The sequence below is a fragment of the Polypterus senegalus genome, chromosome 13 (assembly GCF_016835505.1).
Source record: "Polypterus senegalus isolate Bchr_013 chromosome 13, ASM1683550v1, whole genome shotgun sequence".
NCBI classification, from domain to species: Eukaryota; Metazoa; Chordata; class Cladistia; order Polypteriformes; family Polypteridae; genus Polypterus; species Polypterus senegalus.
The window spans coordinates 67,705,031-67,726,852 of record NC_053166.1 but is presented as its reverse complement, the minus strand read 5'-3'; the positions used below and the strand labels follow the sequence as shown (position 1 = coordinate 67,726,852).

Below are 21,822 nucleotides of genomic sequence, written 5' to 3'. Positions count from 1 at the left end.
GTGCTTCAGCTCTGAATTCGGACTGAACCCACATACTTCCCTCAATCTCCATGACCTTCTCATCTTTCCACCACACACTTTTATAATTTATTCGAGCCTTATTTTGTAACTTTTTCCTGGCTTCTTGTTTACTGTGCTTCCTCCACTCCATCATTTGTACCTTTAATTTCTCCCTCTTCCTCATTCTAGAAGACTCACAGCCAAGACATCCTGTATCTTCTCTGGATGTCTGGTTATGTCTGAATAATTGATGTATTGGTGACAAAAATGGTTTGTTGGAGATTCTTTAAATGTCACTCCATGATGTGGTGGAATGCTGTGGAATGCGGGATAGCAGCTAGAAGTACTGCATGTAAAGAATGTCTGCTTACGTGATCTGCAATGATGCTGGGAATTCAGAGAAAAAATAGGTTTATCTTTAAGTGGTCATGATGTACTGTACATTTGGGATATGTAAACTATTCTGGCATTTTTTGTCTAATATTTCTAAACACCAGAATGCACAGCTTAAACCCATGGCAGTCCTATATGGTGACCAAGAGGATAAGGCTATGTAGCATGCAGACAAGCAAGACAAATCACCTCAAATGACAAAGGGTACCACCTCATTTGACCCCCGCTGGTATGATGCGATCAAGTACTGTACATGAATATGTGAAGTTTTTACTTCTTGACTCTAGCAGAGGCCTGTATCTGTAGAGCAATCTAAATCAGCACAGGAAAATGGCTGGTCAGACTGGCTTATGACAACATCTTCTACTAATGTTCATCTTATAACATCATCTACACTTGTAGGTTTAAAAGAATGCAAACTTGAAAAAAAAACAATCATGATGTCACCTTTCAAAAAGACCATCTTCTCAATAAACCATTTCTAGCATGCATTTTATCATTTTTTAATGCTTAAAAGAAATTACCTGCTTTGGATGCAATCAGTGTTGCTTAAAATGGAGACAGCTGAAATAACAAACGTCTTGCGAGAACAGCGTCCAAGTGGCAGGAAATTCTACACAGGAAGTCTGCTGACAAAGACAGGTGAGCTTGAAAGAGCTGTAGCATGAACTGTAGTCCGCTAGAACTCTGATTTCATTTGGACCACCACTTCACAGGGTGGGTTGTCCCATGCTCCTTGTAACCAGGACGTGCCGGTGATCTTATTTGCCAGGATCGAGGTTGTGTTTTGCCTCCCCGCCTCCTGCTCTTGAAATGGTGTCAGCGCTTGTTTTGTTTTTGGTTAGGTTTGTGGTTACCGTTCATTTCCCTTAAAGAGTGTATACAGCGCTCGAAGTAAAGGTCACATGATATCATGGTCTTCAGAGTGCCAAAAATGGCACTGTTCTTGTTTCCTTTCCACAGGTGCATTCAAATGCAGAAATATTAAGATGAATAGTGGAATCTTTCAAACTGAAGATGGATAATATCCTGAACGAAATCTCAGTGGTCTGTAATTACCTGAGCTCTAATGTAAATTTAGTGATCCAGTAACAAGCAGTGCTGACTCATAGCTCCTGGGGAATGGGTTCAAATGTGTGGAGCTTGTATGTTCTGCCCATGTTTGTGTGGAAATTCCTTTCAGCCCTAAACCGTGACTCTAAATTGGCCTGGAGACATGAATGTGATTGTGTGCATCAGGCCATCGGCGTACCCAGTTGTGAGATGGCACACTGGCTGGACTTGGCGAAAGAATAGTCTTTGGCTCCCGTGACTCTGTATCTCAGGGTTGTCCAACTCAGATCCTGGAGGGCTACAGTGGTTGCAGGCTTTAATTTCTGACACTTTTTTAATCCGTGACCATTTTCTTCTGGTAGAATTCACTTATTTTCCCTTCATTTTAATGACTTTGTTTTTAAGACTCAGCCCTCTGAATTGCTTCTTTTTCCTTTAAATGGCAGGCAAACAAAATTGAGATATGAAATGAGCCAACAGCTAAGTCAAGGTCTCACACCCCAACCAATTCCACTCCAACCAGTATCTTAATTAGAAACCAATTCTCATTGTTAATTAAACCCATTATTTACAGTATGTCCATGACTCATCGGTGCTGTTATTCTGCCCCAGTAAACATTTCCAAAACTATTGATTTTCCTTTTTCTAAGAACACTGTCAAAATGTTTGGAGGACCAGAGCAGATCAACATTACTGAGACCTTCACCTTTCCTTATTTTCAGATATCATATGATAGACACAGGAAGGCTGGTCATGTGTTGGCTCATCTTGTATCTCATTACAGTTTGGCTGCTAATTAAAAAACACAAATACATATAAGTCTGTGTCTTAAATAGCAAGTCAATTAAAATTAAGACAAAGGAAATTAATTTGTAAAAATTGGTCACTAAATAAGAGTTTGTTTAGAATGAAAACCTGCAGCCAAAGCACAGCCAAGCATCCCCCATCAAACCCCCCACACCCCAAGATCGGAGTTGGACAGCCTGCTATAACTTGTTTAAACTGCATCTGGAGAATACTGAGGTTAGTAGTTGTGTTGCTCCTTCTTCTCTGACCTCAGGATCTTTGTACATCAAGCATTGCAGATTTAGTGAGCTCCCCAGTGTATGGCTAAAAACCGATGTAAGCTAAAACATGATTCAGATAAGTTTCATATTACAGTACATTAGCATAAAACAAATGAGTGATTACTGTAAACTGTTAAAGGACAGCAAAGAGGTGCAGTTGTTAGCTCTGTTGCCTCATGAGTACAAATCCCAGCATGGTTGCTGTCTGTGTGTAGTGTGTATGTTTGAGGTACTTTTATTGTATGATGTTCGTGGACCACTGCTATGAACCTGTATTTGTGGTAAAAAATAGTTGTGTTTCCACATTTGGCATTAAGTTCAGTTTGTTTAGTGTGAACACTGGACTGTGCTAAAGTTGCCTGTTATTGCCTGTCCTATTCACGATTTCACAGAAAGCATGTCAAATCACCCCAATATTGAAAAGTATCTCATTTGAGAACCAAAGTAATGCTTTCAGTGTCTGCAGTTAACGATGTCTTCTTGGCATCAACAGACTACGACCTCTGCTGCATACTGGAATGGTTTGCAACTGACTGATTTAGTTGGGATGAGAGTCAGCACCTCCAAATGTAAGGTCACATATTCTTTTGGAAAAGTGTGTTGTGTTCCCTTCAGGTAAAGGGCTTTGTTTTAAAGTGTGTTAAGTGCTTGTGACACTGACCAAAGAATTAGTGCAGCAGTGGCATTTTTGCAGACGCTGTAGCAGATCATGGTGATACTATATTTTCCAGATGAAGGTTTCTTTCTCAAGTCAGTCTACATCTCCATTCTTACCCGTGGTCACAACTTCTGAGTAGAGAATGATAGAATGAGAGTATGAATACAAGCAGCTGAAAATAGTTTCTTGTATAGGATTAGTTTGTTCACTTTCCTTTATAGAATGAGGAGCTCAGCAATACTGGGTTCAAGTGGGTTCAAGTTCACACATGGATGTATCCCATGGTTGTTATACTAAAATCTAGAGGAAGGTTTATTTGCAAGTGCCTATCTGAATTGAGAGGAGTCTCTTCATGTGGTTTGGACAAGTGTCCCCCTGACACCTCCCACTAAAGATATTCAAGGAATGGCTGGCCCACTGAAAGAAGATATGCTGGAAGTGTTATATCTCTTAGCTGGTCTAGGAGCATCTTGCAGTTCCTCTGGAGAAGCTGGATGATCTTACTAAGGATAAGGTGGCCTGGTCAGGCTAGCTCAACGTGTTGCTATTGTGACCTTCATCAAAATAGTGGCGTGATAATGATCATTTAAAAATGATGATGATGATATTTGTAGTATAAAAGATCCTGTTTGTCTCTGTAAACTTTCCCTTTTAATATTTCTCTTTGTTTTTCATAAAGTGCAACAGAAAGTACATCTTGCAATTAGGTTTTGAGATTCGGTCTGATATTCGCCAATAATAAATATACCTACTGGGAGCACCTTTCAGCAAGGTGCACCACCTCTTTGTATGTGTGGACGTTTTCCAGGGAGAAAATGTAATTTACTGCAGTGGCTCCTTGCATGCATATAGCAGGGTGGCACATTGCCAGAGTCCCCTTTTTATATAACACCCAGGCCCACACCCACACCTTATTTTTTTTTAATGAATGTGTCTTTGGTGGCTTATCCTAAATAATAATCATTTAATATGTATCTTACATTACACTAGAAAAATCTGTCCTGCTCTTATTTACTTCACAGCATACACAAACAAGAGTAAGAGGTACATCAGGTAAGCTGATGTGTGCTTTGCATCGATTGAAATTAAGTTTTGTGCTTTAATATGTTCTTGTTTATCGAAAAATGTTGCATGCTAATCACAGATGTAAGTAAGAATTTCACTGTGCTTTGTACACGTGGCAGTATTACTGCAGCTTATCGTTAAAAGCACAGCGGGCTCTACGGTAGAAATAGAAACTGGCTACGTCAAGGACTACAAATCCCAGCTTCCACAGGAACGGTTACCGGCATCCGGAAGGAGAGCGGTCAAGGTCGTAGTTTTAAGTAATTGCAAATATTTTTAACATTCATTTTATGTAAAAGTTTTTACTCACAAACAAATGTAAAAAAAATGCAAGTTAAAATGATTTAACTAAGTAAAACGGGAGTTCCGCCTGGAGAGCCCGCGTGTTGAAGTGACGTCGCCGTGTGGCTCCTCCCTCTTTTCCTCCATTAGGTAAGTGAAGGGTGGTGGTGTGTAAGACTGTGTGTGAAATAAAACGTTAATAAAGTGTTTAGTTTATACAGAGAATCTTTTGAAATAGTGGTACGGGTGGCGAATAATATTTTCCTTTTATTGTCTTGCAGATTGCAGCCATGGGCCGACGACCAGCCCGCTGGTGAGTTCAAAATTGTGGCCGTGAAGGCGACAGTGATCCGGCGCTTGGAAATGGTAGCAGAGGCCGGCCATGTGCGCTCAGCTGCTGTAAGGCCTGCTGTCTTCAGAAGCGCCTGCCTTCACTTCCAAAAACATTTTTGAAGAGTTTATTTGATATTATTTTTTTAATAGTGCTTAACGGTATTTGCCAGCACACGTTTTAATGTCGGGTTCTGTGTCGTTTGTACTCGTACAAGTTTTAAGAATTTTGTACGTCTGCTATACGTTTCGCATCTTTGTAACTTTGGCAAAATTTGACCGAAACGTTTTGTGTCGTAGATAAATGAAGCACTAGTTCGTAATCTCCAAATTACCTGGCGTCATGTTGATCAAATAGATCGGATTGCTCAGTGTAATCTTGAGTTTTCTTAGAACGCTATGCAAAAACAAACCGAATTGAGGTGAATTTGATGCAGCGAATATAAATCTTTTTATCAGTGAATTTATGCTCCTGACTGTTCACATATGGATCTTTTAAAGTCCATTTAAGCATATATTATTGCAATTGATAATGGAGTTATGCTAATTTAAATGGTAAAAAAAGCATACTTTATCTGCACTTTTCCAAATTAAACAGTGGCATCTTACCTGTAGGTAGTGTACTATAGCGTGAAATGCTTTGTAGTCGTGCTCACTTTTATGTGGAGGTTTGTAAGAGATGTCAAAAATTTTATAGTTGCCAATCATAACAACCCAAACCCCCACCACCAAATACCTATTTGTGGCCAATTTGTTTTGAGTAGTAACTTTTTAAGATCTTAGTGTAATAGATTGTACTTTCAAAAGGACTTCTCTTAAAGTGAACAGAAAATAGCCAAGAGAGAGATTATATAGACATTTTCCTTTTATAATTTTTGGTGTTGGGCGGTTTCAAGTTCACACATGGATGTATCTCATGGTTGATAGGGAGAACATAGGGTGAAGTGACACCTTTTATTGGCTAATTTAATAGATTACAAATGCAAGCTTTCGAGGCAGCTAAGGCCCCCTTCATCAGGCAAGATGTTCGCTGCCGCGAAAGCTTGCATTTGTAATCTACAGGATGGGCCATAAGTTTCCATACATAGGAAAAATAAACTTTTTTTTTATGAAAAACATTTTTATTTATATACTGCCATTGTTTTGAAAACACATTTCAATACATGTCTGCCACTGCTGATGAACACGTATCAGTACAGCTGGAGTTTGCTTGTAATGGCGTTGGTGATACATTCCCTAAGATGGGTTATGTTTCCGATATCCTAAAAAATGCGTTTGAATAAAGCCCAACAAATTGAAATCATACTGTTGGCCGGGTCAGGATTGAAATGTGTTTTCAAAACAATGGCAGTCGTGTAGAGCATATTACATGAATAAAAATGGTTTTTCATAAAAAAAGTTTTTTTTCCTATGTATGATAACTTATGGCCCACCCTGTATTTAGTTAGCCAATTAAAGGGGTCATTTCACCCTACTTTCTTCTGTAACAAATATATGGCTAACACGGTACAGCACTCTGCTGTTATGGTTGATATACTAAGATTTAAAGGAAAGTTTACTTGAATATTGTATGCTACTAAATTTTTTATCTGTGTGTATCACCAACTGTTGTTCTAATTTTTGGAGTAATAGTTTGTTTTGATCTTCGTACTGTTATACATTTTGTTTAATTGAGTTTCTTTGTTCTGCAGTTACAGATACTGTAAAAACAAGCCATACCCGAAGTCTCGATTCTGTCGGGGTGTGCCTGGTAAGATCATTACAGTGTTTTATTTCTGTAGTTAAACACTCATTGACTATTATATTTTAAATGGAATTTGATATCAATAGTTGTACTTAAAGCATAATTTTCCTGTGTGGTAATTTTGACTGTTTTCAAGGATTTGCTTTGTCTCCACATCTGTTAAGTAATATCGGTGAATGCCAGATCCTTAGATTTAATAAGGTGCTTAATGGCACTGGTTTAAAATGTGTTCTTTGGCTGCATGTTACAAAGAACATCATAATTAAACTTAAATTGATTTATATTTTGTCAGTTATTTTATAAAACTTGAGTTTAAATATTCTGGTTAATGTTAATCGCATACCTTAAATTTCAGACCCAAAGATCCGAATCTTCGACTTGGGTAGGAAGAAGGCCAAGGTAGATGAGTTCCCCCTTTGTGGTCACATGGTATCTGATGAGTATGAGCAGCTTTCATCTGAGGGTACGTGTCATGTTTTTAGATTTTACCAAATTTTATATAAAACTCAATATGTAAGTCAATATCAAAATATTTCAACAAAACTTTACATTGCATGGACATATGTATCTTGAAGTTATACATTTTATATGGTTGTGGCTTATGGTTTTTTTTTTTTTTCTGAAACTTTAAAACTTGGCTTAAATCTCTTAAAACTTGTTTAAGGCAAGTATTAACTCAGATGCACAATGATACTTGTCGTCTGTACTCCTGCAGCTTATTAAGCCGACCATGCTGAGTGTTAATCCAGTGGTGGTGTGCAAAGGCTGCAGACAGTAAAAGTCATTGGTTGTGTATGTGCTTGGCTGTGTAGTGCCTAGTGCTTTAAGGGACCATTGAGATACTTGAAAAATGAATTGAAGCATGTTTGCTTGGAATGAGAACTGTTAACTTTTAGCTTTAAATTTATACTAGCTGTGCTGTTTAAGGTGGGTTGAAATCTAAATAAACCACATAGACCTCAGCGTTAACATTTGCAGTGCACCATGCAATCTTTGGTATGGTATTAATAAAAACTGTTCATCTCTTGTAATGACAGAAGCATAGCAACTGAACAGACACAATTTTATGTAGGTGGATTAGCTAGCTGCCTGGAAACAGTGAAAAATGTTAAATATTGAATTTCAGAGAAACACTTTCTAGTTCCAGTATTCCCTTTGAGTTAGTGCTGATTGTGCATGTTGTGTTTGTCAAAGATTTGTTGCCTGCTATGTTAAGGTAACATGCTTTGTTATTCTGTCTTGCAGCTCTTGAAGCTGCTCGCATCTGTGCCAACAAGTACATGGTAAAGACTTGTGGCAAGGATGGTTTCCACATCAGAGTCAGACTTCATCCTTTCCATGTCATCCGCATCAACAAAATGTTATCCTGTGCTGGAGCTGATAGGTAAGTCATTATTCTTAACAGCATTGTCCTCATGGTCTAGACAAATGATCTGCCAATTACAATACACTTGTTTCCTTGTTTTATGCTTTTTCAGTGGTGTCCACAGCATTGAGCGCATGCAGTAATAATGTAGAAGTTAAATAATACGGTCCTGGAAGGGCCTGGGTAGATAACTTCAGTTTCAGATACAGTTTTTATAATCTGTTTACTGTGATTTAAAGGTTACAATCCTACAGCTACACATAATCTGGTTATCTTGAGTGTTACGATTTCAGAACTGGTTTCCACTCAAATTTGGGTTGGTTTTTCTAAAATACTAAATCTGTGGCAGTCGATTGTATTTCCAGAGCTTCAAGATTGATTTAATTTCCATAAAGCTGATTTCCCATTTCTTTACCCTAAATGCTATACATGTTTATATAAATACATTTTTAAAAACTTTATGACATGACCAAATCAATGTACTATACTTGTAAATAGAAATCGGTATCCTTGTATAAAACAGTGTTAATGCGTATTTGTTTTGGAGTTATATACAGTATTTATTGTCAACTGTCTTTATCACCTTGCCACATCTTGTTAAACTGTTGAAAAGTCAGTTGGTTAGCTTTGTGTGTAAAGCTCCAGTTAAAACTCCAAAAGGGGTTATTTTGTCTCATAGCATCTTAATAGAAGTTGGTCATTAATTGCCACATTTAAAGTCAAAGACTAGTAAACAATGAAAAGCCACATCAACAAATTGAGTAGGTTATGCAAAAGTAATGAACCACTGATTGGGATTTAAACACTTGTGTAATAGATGAACACAGTTTTGGAAGGCTTCCACTTTTTAGGGTGTTTTTGTTAAAATACTGATGTGTTTAAATTGCGAAAAGTTTGGTATCATGATTGTGTACATTTTTATATGTTGATGTAAAGTTATATGTAGGAACTCGAACTATGCTTTTTTGTGTTGTAATGTTTTGAGGAGACAGGACAGCAGCTAGTGTGTAAAGGTAACAATTGTCTGCATCACTGTTTTTGTAGAAGTTTAATTTCATTAAGCTTCGGGTCTTCGTATACCTTTTTTTCTGATAATTTATACTACTGTTCCTTGTTTTAGCTCACTAAAAAGTCACCACAGATTTATTGTCCATTTTTTTGGTTTTTATTTTGGAAACTTTAGCAAAGTCTATGCCAGTGGATCTCAGATTAGGGGGCGCTGAAGCTGTACAAGAGGGGGTGTCGAATAAATGAACAAGACATCAAAAAATTTTTACATTTTTATTTAAAATTGAAATTTGCAAGCATATAATCACAACGAATGCATTATAACTAAAATTAAAATAAAACATTTCTAAGGCATAGATCTAATGACTAATATGTGCCTGCTTTAAAGTACACAGTCTGTCCAGGTTTGGTTTGGTTTGATATTCGAGATGGACACTCTGAGCTCCTCTTCTATTTGAAGTTTGTTTCTGTGACGAGTGGCGGTGCTGCTTTTATAGTCACGTATTTTCAATCCAGAAAGTTTGCAACGTATTGGTGTCTATCACGAACATTCAGGTAACAGTAGATCAGGTGATAATGAGGAGCGACTGCACCACACTGGAAGTGTAGCCAATATTGCCAAATTAAGTTAAATCATTTACAGCATATTGGGGTATCTTCATGATACAACTAACAGCGGTATAATTGTTGGACAAAAATATGTTCGGCTCGCGCAGATTAACTTCATTGGTGTCCTCATTTACAAGATTTTTTAAAAATTAAAACATTTAATCGTTTCTTTACATAAAAAAAATAAGAATGAATAACTTATTCTTTGTTTTTTAGATTAGAATTACTACCAAAAACCACACAAAGCATGTTAACAGTTATTAAAGCACTATATAAAAAAAAAAAAAATTGCAAATATTTCATCGGAGTTAGCCAAACACATGCAAATCCTATGGAAGTAAAAATGATAGGATACTCATCGATCTTCTGTTATGCATGTATTGCTGAAGCCTGTTATGCAAAGCTGTAACTGGGTGTAAGGATAATGATTGTGATGTCTCCTGCATTGCAAGATAATTTAGTCATTAACAGCACTAATTAATGCTGTTTGTGTCTGTGGCAAAACCCAGAATTAACTCTTATATTACTTTTTAAAATCAGACTAGATTGAATTGAAAAGCTTTTTCTCTAAAACATTTAGAAAAGGTCTGTGTGAAATATGTTTGAGGGTTCAGACCTACGTCTTCAGTAAAACGTCAACACTGGCCAGGAGCAGAAAAAATTGAGCCATACTGAACATAATAATCTTTTAATGGCGCTAAGTATTACTTTTCAGTGATGTTACCAAACCTAGGTAGCAGAATTTCTTTGTATCTTGCTTACAGATATGTAGCACACAATGGTGATGCAGTCGTCCAGATATAATTAATCTACAAACTTTGTTTTCTGTCTGTCTGTCTGTCTTTAAAAGCCTATTAATTTGTTTAACATGATGTGTATGGATCACTTTAACTAATATGGGATATCTTTATCCTGCAGGCTCCAGACAGGGATGCGTGGTGCATTTGGAAAGCCACAGGGAACAGTGGCTCGTGTCCATATTGGCCAGGTGATCATGTCTGTCCGAACCAAGGTCCAGAACAAGGAGCATGTCATTGAGGCACTGCGCCGTGCCAAGTTCAAGTTTCCAGGGCGACAGAAGGTGGGCAGTAATTTATTTCCAAACTCAGACTTAAATTTAAAAAGGCTTTTACATTTGAGTGTTTATCTAAACCGTTAAGTTTAAGATATATCATAATACATACCACTGCAGCTTATTAAGCCGACCAGAGTATTTGCAAGTAATACACTGGTGTGCAAAGGCTGCAGACATCAAGCTCACTGGTTGTGTATGTGCTTGGCCATATCATGCCAAGTGCTTTAAGGGACCTTTGAAACAAAGATTGTTTTTTCATTTGATTAGGCCCATGCGTTGTTTTTAAATCATGTAAATGTATATAGTCCTGTTAACAGTTGTTAATGAAGAATGTCTTTTTTTTTTTTTTTTTTTTTCCCCCTCTCCTGTTCAGATTCATATCTCCAAGAAATATGGATTTACCAAGTTCAATGCTTGTGACTTTGATGACATGATGGCTGAGAAGAGACTGATTCCTGATGGTTGCGGGGTGAAGTACATCCCTAACCGTGGGCCCCTGGACAGGTGGCGTGCCTTGCATGCTGCTTAAGCAGCCAACAGCAGTTGAAATTCTACAGTTAAGTTTCAGTGAATTTCAAAACAAATAAAAGTTTCAAAATTCAAAATGTCTCCCTCCCTTTTCTTTCCCCGCCCCTTCTCATTAAACTGTTATGAATAGCAAGCACATCAGTAAATTTGACAGAACACCTTAACATTTTATAAAATATATATATTTTAATCTTTGTACATTTAGTAATTGGTTACTTTTCATTAAAAGGTAATTCATGAATTCACCTTCAGCATGTACTGCTATTGAAGCAGATCGATACAACTTTGTAAGCTAATCTTTAGCAAAAACATTCTTTTCCCAATATCAGAGCTCACTGTGGTGATGCCCTCTTGAACGAGCTATCAGGTCTACTTCGACTGGGAAGTGGTCACTCACCTCTTTAGCCTGCAAAAAGAAGGAAGTCTTCAGTCACACTGAGTTGATACATGCAGTCAAGACATTTAATAGGTTTAAGAAAACCATTTTTTATATATTAAAGTAAATTATTAAAATTAGATTAAGTTTTATTAAAATGAATAAATTATTAAATAAAATTGATTACCAAATTATACTAATTTTCGAGTGGTTCTGACTTAATGCACTGCTGAAAGACTTTGAGGTCGTGTTCAGTAAATTACGGACACTCGTGAGACTTGCACAATCTGGAGCTGCTGAGCAGTAGGAGCTGCTGAGCAGTAACAATACATGCCTACCACTCTACAACGCTACCTACATCTTCTTCAGAAAGTCTGTATTTCTTCTTAAAGTTGAAGGGCTTTGCTGATTTGGCTATTATTCCGTTGAGGAACTCCTTCCCATGAACTACAATCCTGTTGATAGTAATATACAAGAGAGAAAGAAACATGTTTGATCATACTTAGCATGTTGTTTTTTTTTTCCTCATTGAAACCACCTAAAGTTAATTTAGATTTTATTGAGCCTTAAGTTTGACTGATCTAAGTTTAACAGCAAAGTTAACATGGACTGATTCTCATTTTGCCTTCTGACCTGTCATAAGCACAGTGTGTCTTCTCGCTAACTGTGGTGTCCTCCTCGTCCCCAATCAGCCAGTAGAAGCTGGGGTGTTTTCTCAGTCTGATGCTTTCCCAGTCCTTGGCAGTAACATAACTGCAAGCGGCATTCAGATCCCCTAGAAACATGATATTCTGTGGATAAAACCCAAGAGGACCGAGTTAGAAGCCTCATACAATAAAAGCAGCACCACCTCCTAAGATGATGATGTTGTTCAAATATGAAAAGTTCTGCCAAATTGGACCTAAATATTTGAAGAATTCTTCTAAGAAGCATTTTTAAGGTTAAAGGTGTTTTCATATGCACATATTAGTTTTTATCATACCTGTGTCTTCCAGCGCTCCTTCACACTTTCAAAGACTTTGAACAGCTCATCGATCTCTCGGACAGCAACCTTTGGAGAAGTGTGCTGTGCAATGAGAACAAAGTCTTTCACTGCTGAAAAAGCAAAAGTTGTGTGTCAGTTCATGGCATCCTGAATACCCATTGCAGGCAGTGTGTAGTTAACAGAGGCCCATATGAGATGTAAACATCTTGTTGAGAATCTTTTAAGGTAATATGGAGAAATATGGATGGAGTGCCTCCATAATAAGATATCTAGAGGACAGTTAAATACAATCCTTGTCTTACCCACAGCTTCCAATATTTGGTCAGCTGGATAACCCCAAACATTTTTAAAGGAGCATTAATGCTTTTAATCTGTAGTGCTCTTAAACAAGCATTCTGCTGGAGTAGGAGAAAAGGTTGAAGATCTTTGCAGTAGAAGCCTCAATGCTGGAAGACTGGATTATATTTAAATATCGTTCCTGTTCCTGAAAAGCTATTCTCATTTTTAACAAATAAATCTCGACAACGTTTTAGCAACCACTAAGGGCCATTTTCTTGAACTAACCAGTATGTGGCGAGTGAAACCATACGATGAAAGGCTCTCTGGAGAAAGTGTCCGAGTCCCCCTGTGTGGTACTGGGATATTGATAGAAGGCTCGGACCTGCACCACATCACTCCTGTGACAGAAAGGTCTAAGTAGAAGTCACCAGTCGCTTTGCATTGCACATTAACAATCTGCACGTCACTACCTCCATCACTATGCTACATTGACTAGCATACAGTATTATTCACTTCTTTCTAAAACTTCAAGCTAACACACTGATGATTTTCAGCTACAAGGACACGATATTAAAATAAAGCAACCACCAGTTAAATGCTCTTAATCTCAAAAACAGAATACTTTATCATGGATGGATGACTCTACCCGTAGAACATATCTGTCATGAAGGCTTATGAGCGTATCTTCTTTTCATCTCCAAACTCTGACTGCATGTAAGATATAAAAGACAGTTTTGAAGAATCGTTGGGTGTGAAGACATTACCTGAATATAAAGACATATTGTTCTTTGTAAGAGTTCCGGCCGAGCCTCTCGCTCCCCAAAAAGGTGTAGCTGTGCAGCTTATCAAACCTAAAAATGGCAACCACACATATAAACAAGGTCATCAATCATGTGAAGCACACTTGGACATCAACAATTCTTCACTGCAGCTATTCAGGCTGGTCACTTTACCTGTTTAGTCCCTCGATTAGCACCCGGACAGCCTCGCCTTTGGAGTCTCGAACCTCCTGAATCAGACACACGTCACACCGAGAAATGATCTGCAGAGTCCAAAGAAGTAAAACAACAAAAAATCTGTAAAGCATTGGTGATGATACGACACAACTTACCCGTAACCAGTAGGACAATGCCAGCAGGCTGACCTTAATGGCATAGAGTACCTATTAAAAGTACATATTCACCCCTTTCACATTTTGTTTGTACAACACTGTGGACTTATTTAATCAACAGAAAAAGACTCGTTAATGTCAAAGTGAAAACAGATCTCTGCCAAGTTGCCTAAATTAATTAGAAATGTAAAAAGCAAAATAATAGATCACTTTAAGTATTCAGCCCCTTTAATATGACACCCCTGAGTCATCACTGGTTTTAGATGTTCAATGGAGATCACATGTCTGCGGTTTCAATTGACTGTTGGATAAATCCACCTGTGCCTGGAAGGTCCTGCTTAAGATGAGTCAGTATGGTGGGCTCTCTTGCACCGTGAAGAGCACTCCAAGCAACTGCAGGCGAAAACGGGATTGAAAAAGCACAAGTCGGGATGGAGATAAGAAAATATCCAAGTTACTGAATATCACTTGGAGTCAATTAAAAGCAACCATTAAGAAGTGAAAAGAGCCTGGCACAGCTGTAAATCTGTAATCATGTAAGAAGAAGACTACTGAGAGAGGCCACCAAGAGACCCGTGTTAACTAGGAAGGAGTTACAAGCTACACTGCATCAGATTGGCAAGGTGTACATTCCCAAAAATGTAATCGTGCAAGAAGAAGACTGGCGAGGGAGACTACCAAGTGAACTGTGATAACGCTGAAGGAGTTACAAGCTGTAGTGGGTGACAACATCTGTGCCCATACGCTTCACCATTCACAGCTTTATGGGAGAGTGGCAAAGAGAAAGTCACCATTTTAAAAAAAACACACACACTATATCATGGCTAGAGTTTGTCAGAAACTACTGTACATTGGAGACTCTGAAGTCAGCTAGAAGAAGGTTTCATGGTTTAGGGCCGGAGTCGGCAACCTACTGCACGGCACTCTGATTGCATTGAAATATAGTAAAAAAATATATTTAAATTACAGCGCATGTGTTCATGCCCTCACCTTCATTTTGCACATGCAACTCACAGTAAAGGGAAACCATGTGTTTAGTGCAGACCGTGGTATGTTAAAACAAACCTCTTATTATTATTATTATTATTATTAAGTAATAATATGCTGCCCTAAAATGACTCCTAAAAAAGCTCTTTTCAAGACACTTTGACGAATGAATATAGATTTGTACAACAAACAGATCCCTGCAGTGGGCTGGCACCCTGCCGGTGGTTTGTTTCCTGCCTTGCGCCCTGTGTTGGCTGGGATTGGCTCCAGCAGACCCCCGTCACCCTGTAGTTAGGATATAGTGGGTTGGATAATGGATGGACAACAAACAGATCATGCTGTGTGTGCGTTATGCTGTGAAAGTGCCATGTGTCGTACGTCAAGTGTAGAAAGACACTATCAAACTAAATTTACTATTGTTGCTGCTGCTGGATTATGTGAATTTCCCCTTGGGATTAATAAAGTATCTATCTATCTATCTATCTATCTATCTATCTATCTATCTATCTATCTATCTATCTATCTATCTATCTAAACCTCAGTCCACGTTTAAAAACTGATGAGAAAAGTGAAGCTATTAAAAGGGCTGTTTCTGGCTTTAAGAAACGAACTACAGTACTTATTTTAAGAACCAAAAATAAAGCCACCGAATGTAGTTATAAAAATATTTGACAAAACGTCATTTTCACATTTGATCTTGTGAATTTTAAAATATTGAATGGCCAATAATACAAGATCTGGTTATAATGGGCTTCACAAGTATATACTATCCATAACAAAATTGGTAGAATTATGTCGGCATGTGGAATAGCATTGTAACATTGGGTTGGCACGACACTGCTGAAAGGTTGCTGACCCCTGGTTTAGGGGGACCAAAATTCGTCAATTTGGGCATCAGGCTAAACGCCATGTTTGAAATCTGCCCATTATCAAAAACACACGCTCCCCACCATGAAGCGTTGTGGTGGCTGCACCCTCGTGTCGTTGGAGATGCTTCTCTGCAGCAGGACCTGGAAGGTTTGTGATGGTAAAATAAACTCTGAAAAAAATACCAGGAAATCCTGGAGGAGAACCTGATGTGGTCTGCAAGAATCCCGTACCTCAGGAGATTTGTTTTCCAGCAAGAATACAACCCCAAGCATAAAACCAACACTACACAGGAATGGCTTAAAAACAACAATGTTAATGTCCTGGAGTGGCCGTGTCTGAGTCTATCTGATGTCATTCCAATTGAGAATTTGTGGTTGCACTTGATAAGGGATGTTCACTCACTAACCCCATGTACCCTGGCAGAGCCTGAGCAGCAGAAGAATTGGGAAAAGATGTCCAGATGTGCAAGGCTGATAGACACCCATGACGGAGAGGTGAGGCTGTCATGGCCGCCAAAAGTATGTCGACTAAATACTGACTTGGAGGGTGTGAATACTTACAGTATGCAGTCAGTTATTTGGAGGGGAAAGGGTGGGTGTTTTATTTGACTAATTTAGTCCACTTTGCAAGGATCTATTAACATATAAAGTCTTTATGTTGAAAAAACAAAAAACAAAATCTACTTTGATTCACAATAAAATGTGAAAAATTCCAAGGGGTGAACACTTTTTGTAGGCACTGTAAGTACGAGTAGCTACGAGCGATTTGTTTTCTTGAAGTGTTATGTGGCTTTTGCCCTAAATATTTGATGCCACTTTATACTTTGCATTTATTTCTGCACAGTATTTTGCTAACAATACAGTATATGAGAAACATGGAAAAGAAATTTGGAAAAATAAAGGAAATAATTGGGAACATCTTGAGCATGGCAACAGGAGGAACTGGAATTGCAGACCCATTTATTCAGGCTCTGCCTTCAACAAGAAATAATTACATACTGAGCTGAAGAAGGCCAAACATACTGATGTGGCGTCACGGTGGATCTCTAGAACTCTGGCTGAACTGGAACCTTTTCTAGAAGACAATAATTGGACAGATGTTGCAATATTTGACTTTGGTCAACTGATTTTGGACTCCTTCAGTAACTGTGTTTCTTCGGAGAATCCTTGGGCACCACTGGATTGACTTTGTGTCGAATGAGCGGTTACTCGCTGACTCCTAAATGAGGCACATTACTTGCCTTGTCACAGCACTACAGCTACGTGGGACGATTCCCCAAGGGTGATCCAGCTCACAGAGCCCGAGTGGCTGGACCGGGCCAAGGGGATGCCCATGTAACACCTTGCTGCGGCAGATAGATGGTCATTTCCGGAGGGTAGGACTGGACCGTGTGTCTGCCTGAGGGTTTGCCAACCAGGATCCTGAGCTGTTTCGTCATGTGGTGGGTGCTGAACTAGTGCATGCTCCCCAACCTTACCTGAACTGACCTGCCATTGTGACATGAAACTGCCACTTCAGTGCTAGTGACGGTTACTGGAGGATATTAAACTAAGGTTACATCCACTGTACTATATTTTCATTTAAAAATGCTTGTTTAATATAAAAATTACCACTAGGGTTTTCACGTCATTTATAAAATCATCTTCATCCACACTAAAGTGACCGAAAATGCTCATGATGTAGTCATTTGCCTACTCTGGCCTGTAAGCCACAAAACTTATTACAAAACTGTAGTTATCAGTAAATTATTTGTGCATTTATGAAGAATTCAAACTGTACAGAACCCAATTTAGATGCATACAGACAAGCAACACAATAAGTACCATGGAAAGCAGCTCCTCTTTGACCACCATGGTTGGAATGTGGCTTTCTCCTGGGAAGGGTGGCCACTCAAAGACTGAGACGTCATAAGAAGCAAGATCCAATCAGGGAAGGGCTATGCATTAAGCACAAGCAGTTCAAAGCCTGATTAGAGTGTACGTTTTCAAAAGTCTGCGTTTTCACCCGTCCAAATTACAACGCTGAGGCTGCGTTTTCAGAAGTATACAGTTCTGGAGAGCATTTTCAAAAGTTTCCGTTTTCAAGGGTTAAAAATGCGGCGGTTGTGTGGACAAAAGACGAAAACTGAGATTAATATCTGCAATTTTAAATGAAAACGTAGAGATGTGGCCGTCACCTAAGATGTATGACCATCAAAACTTGTCACAAGATCGACACACAGTCAGCAGTGCCACTGAGACAAGCATGGAGGCAGCTACTTGAAACTTTAATCTCATCAAGAGGACATCCTGTGGAGGAGAGCAGACTTAGCATGATGAGTAATTAAATATGCTGTAAGGAAACCTACCTTAATCAAAATGTCCATAACTTGTTTGTTAGCTGCTTTGGCCTCTCCAAAGCTTTTAACATTAAAGGCACAAATCTTGAAAGCCAGAGACACATGGAAGCCAACGATGAATAAAACCAAAGTAGCGGACTTCATCCTTCAGATTGATGAGGCCTACAATGCAGAATTATCAGAATGATTATCAGAGTGGCTATAATTTGATCTTTATACTCACATCTCTGGCTCCTGAAAATGGACTCGCAGTTCTCTTCACCTTCTTCCCCTGTCCCATCAGCAGTAGCATCATCTACTTTACCACACGCCGTGACCAAACACAGCTGATCTCAGACTTTGCACAATATGACCCTCAAGCTATAACCCTGACCTCACTGCCTGGATGCAAGGAGATCTTCACACTTTCTTTCAAATGAAAGATGACTTCCAAACTCAAACCTGAACACAAGCTGACTTGTCCACTTTCAGCTCTGGGCCCCCATGATGGAACCAATCTAACTTTCATCATCTTATGTTTTTAGCACACTTTGATATCCACATGCTCACCAATGCCTTGACACAACTGGCACAAGCACACCTACAAACTACCAGTCCCAGCTTGTCCACTGTCTTTGCACAAAATTAAAACCTCTAGCTTCCCAGGCTGTGTGGATGGACACAGTTTCATTCTGGAAGTGGGCACAAGATGACATCTACACTTTAGTCAATGCCATACCATGAGGTCATCTCCATACTACCACAACTGGCCATACTTTCACACCAGTTGATAAAATTTTCCAGCAGATTAAATTCACTTACAATCTCTAACCCCTGGCGGGATACAAGATGACCTTCACTTTCTCATTTCAAACACTGAAGCTTCAACTGCTGGCTAGTCTCAGAATCTCAAGGTGGGCACAATCGCATTCTACAAATAGATATGAGATAATGTCCACACTGTGGTCCATGTATTACCATAAGCTGATCTCCATGCTGCCAGTCCAAAACATTCTGAGTGATCACACATAACCTGGATACTGGACATAAGACCATGGCTCTCAACTCACTCCCTTTCTACTCTGTAAGAAAACTGGACACTCTCACCTTAACATTATAAGCTGATGTCCACACTGACCTCAGGCTTCTCTAAATCAACATGAGCTGCTTTTCATTGCCATACTAGTCCGTCAGAATAAAAACATCAATTAATCTGAAGTCTCAACATTTTAGAACTGAAAGACAAATTATAAACATCCACAGGATCTGATCTACTGCATATTCTAACTCTTATTGTCTTTCACACCGATCAACCACAACATTAAAACCACCCGCCTAATACTACGTAGTTCTGCCTCATGTCACCAAAACAGCTCTGTCTCATCGAGCCATGGAGACCATAAGATTTCTGAAGGTGTCCTGTGTTATCTGGCACTGAGACATTAGCAGCAAATGCCTTTACGTCCTTTAAGTTGGGAGATGGGGCCCTGATGGATCAGACTTGTTTTACTAGGATTCCAGGTGGAGATCTGGAGAATTCGAACGTCAAGTCAACACCTTGAACTCTTTGTCATGATCAACAGACCATTCCTGAATAATTTTTGCAGTGCAGCAGGGTGCATTATCCTGCTGCCATTACGGTGAACAATTTTGCCATGAAGAAGTGTGTGTGGTCTGCAAACATCTTTAGGTAGGTGATATGTGTCAAAGTAATATCCACTTGAATGCCAGGACCCAAGTTTTCCTAGCAGAACAATACCCAGAGCATCACACTGCCTCCACCAACTTGAATTCTTCCCTTAGATCTAAAAGAAAAGTGACTCATCAGATCAGGCCACCTTCTTCCATTGCTTCATGGTCCAGTTCTGACACTCATGTGCCCAATGTAGGCACTTTTAGTGGTGGACAGGGGTCAGCATGGGCACTCAGACCACTCAAGTTGTGATGCACTGTGTGTTCTGACACCCAAGTGTTACTGCAATTTGTGCTACAGTAGCTCCACTGTGGGATCAGACCAAACAGACTAACTTTCAGTCAATGAGCTTTGCGGACCCACGACACTGTGCCAGTTCACCAGTTGTCCTTCCTTGCACCACTTTTGGAAGGTACTGACCACTGCATAATGGGAAAACCCCACAAGACTTGATGTTTTGGCGATGCTCTGATCCTGTTTTCTAGCCATCACACTTTGGCTCTTGTTGAAATCACTCAAATCCTTTCACTTGCCCATTTTTCCTGCTTCTAACACATCACCTTGAAGACCTGACTGTTCCCCTGCTGCCTAGTCTATCCCACCCTTTGACAGGTGCCATTGTTTTGAGATAATCAATGTTACTCACCTCACCTCACCTGACAGTGTTTTTAATGTTGTGGCTGGTCGATGTAAATCATATTTATTTATAAATTCAAATGTAATGACGGCACTGACCTGAGATACCAAGATGCATGAAGCTGGCCTGCAGGCTGAATCCATTGTGTGATTCTCATCCAACATGCCAGTAGGAGCCCCAGGCCGGCCTACGACTTTGTGCTTTGTCAGTACGTGGTCAGCACTAAGCCTCTTCTCGAATGCAGCACTGCCCTTCAGTACAATCAGCCAATGAGGAAGGACGAACAGAGGATGTGAAAGACAGCTGATCTCTCTTCATGCTCTTCTGTTTGTGTAACTTTAGCTCAATGGGTGTGATAAATGCAAAGAGAAAGAGACAGAACAGTCTGGCCTTTCACAGATGTGTCTTTTTATAGAAAAGGCGGCTTTGTTTTTTTTTTTTACATTTAAACTGCATTTAAAATGATTTGTTTTAACACACTTTTAGCCTAAAATATAGACAGTGGAACAACTTTTGTCAAGTCATTTTCAATGTAATCCATCCATTTTCAAACCTGCTTAATCTAGTTCAGGACTGGGGAATATCCGAGCAGCATTGGCATAAGGCAGGAGCCAACACCAGACAGGACAAAAACCTATGACAGGGCCCATTGACCTATGACTCCTGGCCATTTCAGAACCACTCAATTAGGCTAACACATGCACACCTTTGAGATGTAGCCCTAGAGAAAGCGTGCAAAATTCATACAGAAACTAATGTCTGCTCTACCAATCAATAAGGGTCCTGTACAGTGGCAAATTGATGGTAATTAACCAGTCTGCTATGGAGACTAAGGTTCATACCTGGGCGGTCCCTGATTGTCTGCTGGGAGTTTTGTCTGAGTACCAATTGCCATGGATGTGTTTAATTGTGCCCTGCAATAGACTGTACATCCAGAGTTGGTCCCTCACAACCACCCAGAATAGTCAGTAAACTGGTGAGGTTTGCAGATGATACCAAACTAAGTGGAAGGGCAGATAATGCAGAATGAGATCAATTATTACAGAGGGACGTGTACCGATTTGTTGCAGAGGAAATTGTATGCAAATGTAAAGTGTAACATGCCGAAATCATAGATTTGAATACTCAGTGAGAGGTCTGAAATGTGAAATTACCTCTTATGAAAAGTTCTTAGAAGTCATAGTAGACTCTCCACTGTCTACATCCAGAAGCGATAAAGAAAGCTAATAGGATGTTACATTATATAACACACGTAGAGGTAGAGTACAAGTCAAGGGAGGTTGCACTTATAGAGTTATATAAACTCACTAGTGAGCCCTCATCTGGTAAACTGTGGGCAGTTTTGGTCTCCATTTTACAAAAAAAGACATAGCAGTGCTAGAGAAAGTC

General features: G+C 39.2%; 2 protein-coding genes and 2 non-coding genes across 4 annotated transcripts; 3 read left to right on the top strand and 1 right to left on the bottom strand.

The window, feature by feature from the left end:
• The first annotated feature begins 4,728 nt into the window (after window positions 1–4,728).
• On the top strand, window positions 4,729–11,255 carry rpl10 (ribosomal protein L10). Its single transcript, XM_039775049.1, has 6 exons — window positions 4,729–4,831; window positions 6,540–6,598; window positions 6,948–7,055; window positions 7,838–7,976; window positions 10,494–10,656; window positions 11,024–11,255. The coding sequence occupies exons 1-6, from the start codon at window positions 4,809–4,811 to the stop codon at window positions 11,177–11,179; spliced, it is 648 nt and encodes a 215-aa protein (XP_039630983.1). The 5' UTR covers window positions 4,729–4,808; the 3' UTR covers window positions 11,180–11,255.
• LOC120543440 lies at window positions 7,302–7,437 on the top strand. Its single transcript, XR_005636339.1, has one exon. It is a non-coding gene; the product is annotated as a small nucleolar RNA SNORA70 (small nucleolar RNA).
• On the top strand, window positions 10,762–10,896 carry LOC120543439. The gene has a single exon (XR_005636338.1). It is a non-coding gene; the product is annotated as a small nucleolar RNA SNORA70 (small nucleolar RNA).
• Window positions 11,256–11,502: 247 nt separating the features above from the next.
• Window positions 11,503–20,615, bottom strand: LOC120542523 (deoxyribonuclease gamma-like). Its single transcript, XM_039775047.1, has 9 exons — window positions 20,532–20,615; window positions 18,134–18,286; window positions 13,772–13,860; window positions 13,583–13,669; window positions 13,104–13,216; window positions 12,537–12,649; window positions 12,188–12,345; window positions 11,913–12,009; window positions 11,503–11,584 (listed from the first exon to the last, which is right to left on the bottom strand). Exons 2-9 carry the CDS (start codon window positions 18,266–18,268, stop codon window positions 11,504–11,506), a joined length of 873 nt encoding a protein of 290 aa, XP_039630981.1. The 5' UTR covers window positions 18,269–18,286; window positions 20,532–20,615; the 3' UTR covers window position 11,503.
• Between the last annotated feature and the right edge of the window lie 1,207 nt (window positions 20,616–21,822).

What these genes read in the sequence shown, in the direction of transcription:
- LOC120542523 (XM_039775047.1), bottom strand. Translation starts at nt 18,268, where the DNA reads ATGAAGTCCGCTACTTTGGTTTTATTCATCGTTGGCTTCCATGTGTCT. An exon ending in CAATATGTCTTTATATTCAG is followed by an intron (nt 13,217 to 13,582) that starts GTAATGTCTTCA and finishes TTTCTGTCACAG; the next exon opens with GAGTGATGTGGTGCAGGTCC. An exon ending in GTTTCACTCGCCACATACTG is followed by an intron (nt 12,650 to 13,103) that starts GTTAGTTCAAGA and finishes TTGCTTTTTCAG; the next exon opens with CAGTGAAAGACTTTGTTCTC.
- rpl10 (XM_039775049.1), top strand. Translation starts at nt 4,809, where the DNA reads ATGGGCCGACGACCAGCCCGCTG. An exon ending in TGAGCAGCTTTCATCTGAGG is followed by an intron (nt 7,056 to 7,837) that starts GTACGTGTCATG and finishes TCTGTCTTGCAG; the next exon opens with CTCTTGAAGCTGCTCGCATC. An exon ending in AGTTTCCAGGGCGACAGAAG is followed by an intron (nt 10,657 to 11,023) that starts GTGGGCAGTAAT and finishes TCTCCTGTTCAG; the next exon opens with ATTCATATCTCCAAGAAATA.